An 11190-nucleotide genomic window follows, 5' to 3' on the forward strand; every position below is an offset into this window, starting at 1 on the left:
TTCAGCAGGGAAAGCCACCTGGGCCAATGGCCAGAGCCTGGGGTTTGAAACCAACCAAATCACTGGGTGAGTGTGGATGAATCTGTAATCTGTCTCCTGGAAGTTTAATTCCTAACCTTTTGCCTGGGTATAGAAATTGATTTTTTTTTTCCCCCAAGGTATTACAGTGCTTTGGGTTCTGCTGGAGTGCAAGTGCTTGACAATAACAGAATTCCCTTTGTCCATAATGCTGCTTAAGGCTGTGACCTGTCTGCAGCCCCCAGCAGCTGACCCTCCTCTGGATTTCATCTTTGCAGGAGAAAATCAGTGAGGACCTCAGAGCAACTTTAAATGCATTTCTGCACAGAACAGGACAGCACAGCAACAAGTGAGTATCCAGTTACAGCAGCTGATATTTCCCTGGATTGAGGAAAGTCTTTAGGGGTATCTGGTGTAGAAATGGAAGTTGGAAATGATCTGTGCTGCTGAGGGATTGAAAAAAAATCTGCAGAGAATATCCCCCTTTCAGTTTATGTGCTGAATGTAGCTTGGTCCTCCTTCAACTTTTCCTGGCACTTCAAATCAGAACAGTAGGAAAATTTTTTTCCATAAACTGGGATGGTATTTGGACATCTTGAGTGTCTTTATGTTTATATTTTCTTTCTTGGTAAGTTGCTGTTTATACAAGGAGTATGGGGCCCAGGAAATCACTGCCACAGAAGAGAACTCAGAGTTCCTCCTGGCTGGGTGCTTCATGTTCCCTGGAAAAACACTTCAGTGGTGCTTGCTGGAGCTGCTCTTCCTCTCCAGTGACCTCTTCCCATCTTGTGCTTGCGTGGGCAGGAACTTTGAGGCAGATGAGTTTCCATCTGACTCCATTTCTTTCCATCTCACTCCATGTGGGATCCCAGAGCTGTTCCCTCCTGGCTGCTCCACGATGGCAGGGCTGAGGTGACAGAGGGGTGTGTGGGAATGTCACTGTCCCCCCACCCCTGCTCACTTTGTCACACAGCTGGGAACTCCCTGCACAGCACTGCTCAGTTCAGCCAAAGCCATTTCCTGGCTGTCCTAATAGAGAGGTGACCTTTCCTCCACCTTTCTCAAATAATATTTGATTTTTTGGTGTGAACTTTACTTAGTTGTTAAAACTTCTCCTTTCACTATTGAGCCAACAAGAAAAGTTGTCTCTGGCTTTATGTGGGAAGGGGAGGTTTTTAGTGATGAACTCCCCTTAGTGAGGCTGGAATGAAAGACTTGCCATAATAACCTCATGACACTGAAATAAGTATCCTGGAAGGTCACTGTTCCAGGACATTTTCTGTCCTTAGGGTCTCCTGAACTTGTCAAAGCCACTGCAGCTCTCACTGATAGTTGCTTGTGTGTAGCTTCTGTGTCACAGAGGTGCCTGGGAAGAGGTGTTTTTCTAAAATAAAGAAGTTGCTAGAAAGCAAGGTGTTGAGCCTGCAAGAACCTTGGGTTTTGCCTTTGGGAGGACAGCAAATCTCTCCTGAAATGATACATGGAGTTGCTGTATAAAGCTGTGTTGAGTATAATTATTATTACTAAATGATATTTGCAAGAATAAACACAATAAATATTTGAACTGCAAACCAGGGACAGGCAGGGGATGATTCTTTCTTTCCCCTGATGCTAAATTGCCTTAGCAGAACTCTGGGGGTGTTTTTTGGGTGCTGGGGATGCTCTGGCTCCCCTCAGGACAGCTGAGCTCTCCGTTGGAATGAGCTCTCAGTTGAATTCAGCCCTGATTTCAACTGTGAGCCATTCGAGGACACTGAACATGCCCTGGTGATTCATGCACTGCTTTTCACTTCTGAGCAGCCTTATTGCTGCTCTGGGCAAGGAGGAGTCCTGCATCCATGAGTGGGAGCTCACTGGAATCGGTGTAATGGGGCATGTAAATGGGGCTGCTTTGGTGAGACCCTGAGGAGAGCTCTTCCTTCAGCAGGGAATTGTCACCAGGATTGGGAATTGCTGCCTTCAACTTCCCAAATTCACCTTGTAGGATAGCTGGCTGGCTGAATATCAGGCTGCATGTCAATCCTTAATCCAGGCTTGTGTTTCTGCAAGTCCTTGTTGGTAGAAAAGCCACGGTCTATGTCTTGGCCAAGTTATCTCCAGAAATGACAGCAGAGAACACGGCCCCTTGTAGCCAATGATTCAACCAGACAGCAAAGAACATCAATATTCCAATAGCTGTGCTTAAAAGCCCATTTCAAATTATTAGGCACTATTAAACTGCTAACATCAATTAAAGCATTAAAGTATTGGCACAGGGAAGAAGCAGCATTACAAAGCAATTGAAAAAAAAAGGGTTTCCAGCTCCAAAATGCAGCAGGACCTGGAGCAGCACATCTGTACCCTGGAGCAGAGCTTGGTCTGCACACATCAGACCCTTCTAAATAGCCCAAAACACACATTGTAGTGTGGTGCTTGAGATGCTGTTAAAGCTGTTCCTAAAGAATCCAGGGTGGTTTTTTTTTTCAGGTGATGAGACATCTTCAATCCCAACCACGGCAGCTCCCGATGTTCAGACTTAGTTCATTGATTTTTATTTTCATGGCTTTGTCAGTCTTTCCTTTTTGTTTTGTTGTTTGTTTTTTTTTTTCCCTCTGATTCCAGGTTTATGCTTGTTTTAGCAAGCAACCAGCCTGAGCAGTTTGACTGGGCCATCAACGACAGGATAGATGAGATGGTGAACTTCGACCTGCCCCAGCTGGAGGAGCGCGAGCGGCTCGTCAGGATGTATTTCGACCGGCACGTCCTGAAGCCAGCCACGGAGGGCAAACAGTGAGTACCCCTCACACCTCTCCCACCTTGGAGAATTCTCTTTCTTCTGTTGCTTTTCCTCATCCCCTTTCCTGTGCATTCTGTCTGTAACCCCACTTTAAACAAGCAGCACAAGAGTTGGAGAGATGCCGCTCGTCGTCTCGATGCGACGCCATCCCAGATTTTTGTGCTGTGCTATGTTGTGCCCTTAAAATTCAGGAGGCAGTAATTCAAGCAGAAAACTGTAGGAACTCTGTGCTGTGGCTACAAGTCAACCAAAAGGTTCTTCTGCCTTCCAGGAGGTTGAAGCTGGCCCAGTTTGATTATGGCAAGAAGTGCTCGGAGATTGCCAGGCTGACCGAGGGCATGTCTGGCCGGGAGATCTCCCAGCTTGCTGTGGCATGGCAGGTGAGTGGGGCTTTTCTCCTTCCTTCCTTTTCCCTTCCTGCAAGGTTTGAGGGTTTGATTTTGAAGTCTCAAATCATCTCTCCCTGTGCAAGTTTCGTTTGTCCATAGGGTGGTACCAGAACGCTGCTGGCTCTGGGGTGGGTGTTGCAGTATCAGCATAATTCCTCATCCCATAAATAGGAACAGTTTTGATAATCCCTAATGGGAAATCCCTTATGGAATTTAAGTAAAGCAGGTGAGTTTGGAGTGAATTTGGGCAGTCCATGCTGGCCACACTCATGGTTCAGCTCAAGAAGCTCAGCAGAAGAGATGCCTGATGTTGTTGCCCTCATTAGAGCACTAAACCATCCTCCTTCCCTCCTTTGCTCTGAACACATCTTTAGTGCAACTTGAGCTATTAAAGAAACAAAACTGACTGGAAATGGAGCTGAAAAAAAGTAGTTATTTCTTCCATACATAAAAATAAGAAATGCAGACACTGGAGTGCAATTATTCACATGCTGAGCAAGCTTTAGTGGGTTTTTTCTTAAAATCAGGTTTTCACCTTGTTTTGTCACAGCTGCCAGTTTCTTACTGGATTGTGTATTTCCATAAACTAACCTAGAAATATCAGTTGAAGGAGTGTGCTCCAGTCTGTGTGTCATGTAACCTACTCATGTCAGCCTCCTTTCAGGGATTGTACAAACAAAGTGGCTTTTTGTTTAGGTCTTAAAATTTTAATTTAGTTTAGGAGCTCACAAACATCTTACAAAGTTTGTGTATTTCATTCCTCCTCCTACTGGTTTTCCACCTTTTAAGGGACAGAAATATTTATCTTTTCTAATCTAAATTAATTTAAATTGCAGTGGTCATGAGCTGAGGTCCAATTTGAGTGCTGTTAGTTCTCATTTTATTCTTTGGTGGCACACAGCTGGTTAATCTCCCTGTATAATCTTTGTGATATTGAATCATATTTCAAAATGTGTGCTGTCATCTGCCCCACGTATGTGAAAGGCTTTGCTGCCAACTATTTCCTGTAATAAAAAGTTGTGATAAATGATCCTTTGCTTTTTTATCACCCCTTATCAGCAAGTTTGTCATTACTCCCCAGGAATGACCTCAGCTTTTATCATTTATCCTTTAAGTGCTGGTGAAGGAAGGGAAAGCTGGGGGTGACTAATTCCCTGACAGCTTTTTAAAATGTACCTCGTGGTGCCAGCACTATTAACAAGGGTTTGATGTAAAATTGCAGCAGGAAATTGTGCTCCTCTCTGCTCTCATGAAACACTCAAAGGGCTTAAAAAAAGCCATGCAGGAGAGGGTGGGCAGAAATATCTGAGTTGGTTTGATATAGTGAGAAACTTCATCGGTGGCAAAATCAAAGTTAAATCAAAGGGACCTCATTTCTTTTAGGTCAGGAAGGGGAGTGTGATGTGTCAAGGGTCAGTGTCCAGCCCAGGGACTGGACATGTGGACATGAGGGCATCCAGGATGGAATAAGAATTGCCCTGGGAGCTGCCTGCCAGAGCTGTTGATGCTCTGTGGGTTCTTTTGCAGTCACTGGGTTGAGGGATTTGGAGCTGTGACCGACTGGAGCTGCTGTTCCTGCCAGCTCTGGCCACTGGCCTTGGCAGGATGTGCCCCCCCTGCCTTTGGGTTTGCCTGTGTGAAGCCCCTCAGTGGGTGTGGGGAAAAGCCCCTCTCCAGGCAGGTGTTTTTTACTCAACCCCAGTGATCTCCTGGGTGCTGTTGGTATTTTAGGCCCTGGGTTAGCACTGGGGGGTCATTGTAGGTGCCTTTGTAGCTGCTCCAGTGCTCTGGACTATCAGGGAAGGTTTAAGGCTGCACTTATCAAGCCTTTCTGGCAGTGTTTTCCTGCCTCAAATTCCTGCCTTCCTGCTCTCCTTCCCGTGGGTGCTGGTGCACCCCTGTGGAGGGCTGTGCTCTGAACTGGGTCAGGGAGCTGAGCAGAGTTAAAAATAGCTTGGCAAGACAAGTTAACTGCATAGCTACAGTGTTCAGAGTAGGTAGGGGCTGGAGGAACCAGGAACTGACTCCAAAAAATCCTTATCAGGCTTCCCCCAACTGGATGCAGCAGCTGTAGGGTGCTTATGTACCACAGACACTCTGTATTTCTTATATCTTGTATCAATAGATCATTTTTGGTCTTTTAATTACCTTTTGATTCAAGGTGCTGCCTGCCAAAGGTGGGAAATAATCCGATTACAGAATATCCTGAGTTGGGAAAAACCCACAAGGATCATCCAAGTCCAGCTCTGGGCCCTGCAGGGGTCAAACCCCAAAATCCCACCCCGTGCTGATGTGAGCAGCCCCTTTCTGGATGCACACCTGAGCTTTAATCCTGGACACAGGAAGGTGGTTTTGCCTGATGGAGTTTGGAGATTCTTGGGCTTGCCTGGGATCATCTTCCCTTCCAGAACTGGATCCCAGAGATGGTTTGGGGAAAGGGCAAATTCTGAAGATTTAGGAGGTGAAAGCATCACAACCCCTCAGCTCTTCCCAGGAGCGTCCTGGGCCAGCAGCAGTGGCCACTCTGTCCTTGCAGTCCGTTCCCATGAGGATGCTTTGGGATTCTTCTGCCAATAATGCCTTTAAAACCCCATCTCAGTTAAACTGAGCAGTAGCTGCAGCTTTCACAGGCTCAGTTTTCCACCATAAGCTGGGTTTGGGATGGATTGGCTGTCATTTACGTGGAGTTCCAGCCCTCTGCTGTTTCAGTCTGGCTCAGTCTGTCCTGAATTTACCAACAGAAAAAAAATAAGGTGCAGAAAAGCAAAGAGTGTAACCTCTAGCACTGGGAAAAATATTGCTGTCTGGCACAGCTAATGGTGTGCGTGCTGGAAATCCATTTTAATCTCTTCTGCAGGAGCCTGAGCATTCCTTTTTGTCCTTGTGCCTTTTCCATTGCCCCTTTATGGCTCTAGCATGGACTAGATGCATTTTCACCTTAAAACTTCCCTTCAGCTCTGTTTACAGTTGTGTGCAGACTTCCCAGCACTGTACTCAAACCTGCTGATGTACTTTAGATAAAATGTCAAAAGCAAAAAGCAACCTTTCACTATTCCAAGCTGTAATCTTGGAAAATTGTTTTGGCAGCACTTCAGGAGAATTCCCAGGAGTTTTATGTCCCAGTGTGAGCTTCCTGCCATTTCCTTGCCTTTTATGCCACTGACATAAATGCCTTTTTTTTTTGCTCCCTGAACCTTGTTTATATTTTAAAAATAGCTGTTGTATTTTTGGGGGTGAGGGGATTTTTTTCATCGGGCCGTTTTCATTATAAATGGGATTCAGAGGATACAGCTGAGTCTGGCCAGGTTAAAACAAACCACAAGTCTTGGCTGAAATGAAACTGAGGTCATCTGGGCTGGACTTGTCATCTGTTCCATGCTTCTACATCCCCACCAAACACTTCATTTCATGATTGGGTTTGAGGGAGAAAACAGGAATTTGCTGCACTGGAGAAAATGGGTTAAAATCTGTCCATGCAGGAGGCAGAGGTATGAATATAAATGAAGCTTGGTACCATTTTTGTGTGTGTGCAAGCTACTCCCAGAAGGGGCAGCTGCTTCTCCCATTTGCTTTCTTGACAGCGAGGGCCTGAGGCTTTCTAAAAATAGAAAGTCATTGAGAAAATCAACAGAGCGTGAACTGCACAGCTTTGCAGGAGGTTCCACACTGGGCTGGATGGGCTGTGCAGGGGCAGGGAGGAGGGGAGGTGAGGCATCCTTCCTCTCTGAGCTCTGGAAGCACAAAAATGCATCCCAGGAAAGCGCTTTGTCCATTTTTGAAACACCCCACGAGAGTCCTGCAATAATAAAAAAATAAATGTAAAGGGGGGTGAGTCAGGTCTGAACAAAACCTTTCCACTGTGCCCCTTTTGCAGAGAGGACAGGAGGGGTGGGAGAGGTGCTGTGTGAATATTTGGCAGGTTGTGGAAGCAGTGCCTCTCTCCTGGTGCTTGTGGAAGTGGCAGCCTCGGTGCTGAGGATCCTGCTCAGGCAGCGAGAGCAGCACCGGTGCCTTTGTGCACAGAGAATTCCCTGTTCACAGCCCTGCTCCTTGCTGCACTCCCTCCCTGAGGCCAGTGTTTGCTCCTGGTTTTAAGTAGGAGCATCAGCCTGGCTTAGCAGTGCTGCCTGGAGGAAGGATTGCAACGGGTTTGCACAGGGAAAGGATTTGATGCTGCTTGCTGGAAAAACCAGCACTTGCCAGCTCTTGGGGTTGTGCACTGAAACCTTTTGTGATCTAACCAGCTCCCCAAATAAAAAGGGCTGGAAAGTAGGTTAGAGGAGCCTGAAAACCAGCCTGGGTAACCTTTTGCTCATTTCTGGAAATAATTATTCCTCCTGCAGTGAGGTAGCACTGCTGTAATAGGCAGCTGTAACCCCCAGCACTGTGGTGGTGGCAGTGCAACAGCTCAGCCTGGGCTTTGTCTTCTGCCCCATGGCCATCCCTGGGCAGCAGGGGTGTGTAAAAGGGTCACAGCTGAGTTTGTTTCTGTGGTGCTTTTGCTGTCAGACTCGTTTCTTGCTATAACTGATGTTTTGCACCATCAATAACTAATGGAGCCTCAGCATCACACTGCAGCCTGTCGTGAAATCCAAGTTAACATTCCTCACTGGGACAGGAGACAGAAGGGTTGGCATGGGCCAGCCTAGGCTGTGGTGGCTCTGTGGGTGTGGACAGAAGTTTGGGGCTGTCTGGGACAGGCAGGGTGGCTGTGGGGAGCTGCAGGGGTCCCACCCCTCATCCTGAGCTCCCTCATTCCCCACCCGCAGCGGGAACGCGGCGCAGAGCCGCTCTCGGGAGCACTTGCAGAGGGAGGAACCAGATTTAGAAATCTGCAGCTTGGGGGCTGCTCTGTTACCTTGGAGATGGGTGCAGCTGACAGCACAAGCATCCTTCCCTTCCTCAGAGGGACCGGCTGTGCTGGCATCTGCACCACGGCCGGGCTGCGGTGCCAGCTGTCCTGCGTGCCCCCTGCACGAGGGACAGCCCCTCTGCTGAGGCCCTCACCGGCCTCTTCCTCCTCTGGGCTGTTGGACAAGGATGGCAGGAGTTCCCAGCCCTCTCTCCAAGGAGCTGTGGTCACGTTTGTGCAGCCTCTCACAGCTCCCGGATCAAGTGTTTGCCAAGCGGAGCTGGAGAGACGGGAGTTGGGGTGTGAATGGAGTGGGGAGGGACAGGGAAGGTCCTGTGGGCATTTGAGTGCAGGGTGGGAGCTGACACAGCACAGGAGTGGTGCAGGGGAGATTCCTAAGGGAATGCACGAGGAGAGCAGGATCAGTGTGTGTTAAACATCATTTTAGAGACACCACATTGCCCATATTCCCCCCAGCACTGGCGTTCGTTCTGCTCTGCGTTTGAACAATTTTCTGTCGCCTTGGATGGAGTCATTCCATCACCACCCTGCACCCACCTCTCTTCACCTTACTGGCTTCACACGTGCAGCTCTTTTAGAGCAGGAGAGGAAATTTAAACAATCCAAGCATGGGGCCTTTTCTTCTGAAAACAAGGGCTTTGATTCCCAGGAAATCCAGAGGTTGGTGACTGCTCCGGGTGCCGCTTGGCACAGGACTGGGTGCTGTGGGGGAAGTCGTGCATGGAGAAGAGAACAACAGAGGGGGAGCAGTCTGAAACCTCCCCTGATCCTGGGAATTGCCATCCCTGAGCTGTCTGACGTGCCCTTGTCCCCACAGGCAGCAGCCTACGCCTCGGAGGACGGGGTGCTCACCGAGGCCATGATCGACGCCCGCGTGGCCGACGCGGTGCAGCAGCACCAGCAGAAGATGGAGTGGCTGAAAACAGAAGGTGCTGAAGCAAACAAAGGGACTGACAGGAACCCCCTGCTGCCTTTCCCCAAGGGGACACCGGTGTGAGAAGCCTGCAGGCTTTGCGTGAGGACAAGGGCCTGGGAGAAAGCTGGGAGGGTCTTCTGGGTGAAGGTTTGGTGGAGTCAGACGTGGAGAGCAGCGTGGCCCTTGGTGCCAGGGAGGGGCTGCTGCCTCAGGCTGCCTTGGGTCTCGTGGTTTTTAAGCTGCACCAGAAAAACAAAATGGTTTAAATAAGGCAGAAGCAACGGAATTAAAGGACCCCTTGCTGAAACACCACTGGCTGTGTTGGTCTCTGTGGCCTGTCCTGCTGGAGAGGCACAAACCCCAAATCCTTCTGAGCCATTTCACATTTCTGCAGTGTCCCACAACAAGGGCCTGTGGGAACCCAGGGGCTTGTCCAAGCCTGACACTCCCATACATTTAAATTTGTAGGGTTTGTGCTCCAGCAGAGGCATTTCTCACCATTTTCTCCCCAGATCCTGCCCTGCCCTTGCTCACATCTCTGGATGGTATCACTTGAGTTGCCCTTCAGAGGCTCAGAGTAGATTTTTCTTACAAAAGTGGATTTGGGGGGATTGACTTGGAGTCAACACAGGTGGTCTGAGAGCAGCCCCACACACTTTTTTGCCAAGTAAACCACTTTTCTCCTTGAAGAGGTGAGTTTGGGGCACACAGATCCAGCATGGTCTGAAGAGAGAGATGAGTGGGGCTTGTTTGCTCCCACTGCTGCCATCAAGCTGCTCTTGCAACGCCAGTTTTCTGCTGCTTTTCTGGAACAGCTGAGAAAATGTGCCATTGTCAAGCCCTGAACACGAGTCTGTCCTGACAAGATGACATTTGTTCTTCTTCTGTGCATGTGAGAGACAGGTTAGAAAATCTGATTTTTTTTTCTGCGTTTGAACTGGATTTGAACTCTGCTCTGCTCTGAGGCCTCTTCTGTAGCTACACAGCACAAACACATTGGCCTGACCTAAATCTGTGCCCTTGAGTACCTTGCTGAGCTGCTCTCCTCACACAGGAGCTGACACCAGCCCCACTTTGTCCATCCCAGGGCTGGCTGAGCTCTGAGACGTTCCCTGGCAGGAGCTGGTGAGCTCAGGAGCAGAACCCTGTCCTCAGACAGAGCCTTGTGGGGCACCAGGGAATAATTCCTGAGGCTCCAAACCTTCCCTGCCTGGGCTGCCAGCATCTCCCACAATAATTCCCTGATATTTTCCCCTTGCAGGATGTGAAGAGGCACTTTGGAAGCTGCTCCTGTGGTGAGGTTCCCACTTGTGTGGCCCTCTGACACTCAGCTGGTGCCAGGTGCATTGCTGTGGGCTGGGGGGGATCTCTGTACAACCAAACCACACATTTGATGTTCAGAATGACTAAAATCAACTCAAATCCCACTTTTTTCCCTTCCTCCTCAGCCTAGGTGTAGTTGTCCTTTAGTCCACTGCTCAGGATTAGTTATTCCAGGCTTTCCCTTTCCCAGTTAAGATTTTTACTGGGATTATTTCTGCCCAGCCCCACTGATGGGAGCTGAGCAGAGCCCCTTGCTAAGGAATGATGTGAGGGAGCAGCTCTGCTCGTGTGGTTCCAATCCCGAGTTGTGCCACATTCCTCCCTTCCATCCCTTCCGTTCCTCCCCCCTCCTTCCCCGGGCATCTCCATGGAGCACAGGAGGAGCAGGGGGAGGGGAAAGGTGCTCTGCCTTGTCCTTGTGCTGCGTGCCCGTGCTTCTGCTGATCCCAGGGGCTGGAATGCTGCTGTGGAGCTGGGAGAGGCACAGCAGCTGCTGCCACTGCTCAGCAGGGGCAGCTCTGGGGGGACTGGCGGATCTGCAGGGCACTGCATTGGTCCTGTGTGTGTGAACCCCCAAAAATCCTCACAGAATCAGCTGGGCAGAGCTCCTGTGCAGGCCTGGTGCTGTTGGAATCCCAGGAGTGCAGCACTTCAGGGCTCACCTGCTTCTTCCCTCCCTTCCCAATCTCCCTGCACAGCCCCTGGGAGGTTGTGCAGCATCTGTGGGGCTGAAATCCCCAGGGAGTTCTCACCCTCCTTCCCAGAGCTGTTGGTGGCTCTGGGCAGAGCAGTGCCTGGGGTTCACCCCCACTTGTGCCCTTGGCAGCAGGAGCAGGGCTGGGTGTGCCCAGGAGCGTGGATCCAGCCTGTATCCAGCTCCTGCTCCGGGACAGAG

At 49.5% G+C, this 11190-nt stretch overlaps 1 protein-coding gene across 1 annotated transcript in view; it reads left to right on the forward strand.

The window, feature by feature from the left end:
- ATAD3A (ATPase family, AAA domain containing 3A) overlaps positions 1-9284 on the forward strand; it is a 22452-nt gene extending 13168 nt beyond the window's left edge. Inside the window, exons 13-16 of the mRNA XM_008641168.2 lie at positions 297-367; positions 2620-2787; positions 3066-3174; positions 8874-9284. Coding sequence (XP_008639390.1) covers positions 297-367; positions 2620-2787; positions 3066-3174; positions 8874-9053 — 528 coding nt within the window. The 3' untranslated portion in view covers positions 9054-9284. The remainder of the gene's footprint in view (positions 1-296; positions 368-2619; positions 2788-3065; positions 3175-8873) is intronic.
- Positions 9285-11190: the final 1906 nt, after the last annotated feature.

This window comes from Corvus brachyrhynchos, unplaced genomic scaffold (genome assembly GCF_000691975.1).
Source record: "Corvus brachyrhynchos isolate BGI_N302 unplaced genomic scaffold, ASM69197v1 scaffold68, whole genome shotgun sequence".
Taxonomy (NCBI): domain Eukaryota; kingdom Metazoa; phylum Chordata; class Aves; order Passeriformes; family Corvidae; genus Corvus; species Corvus brachyrhynchos.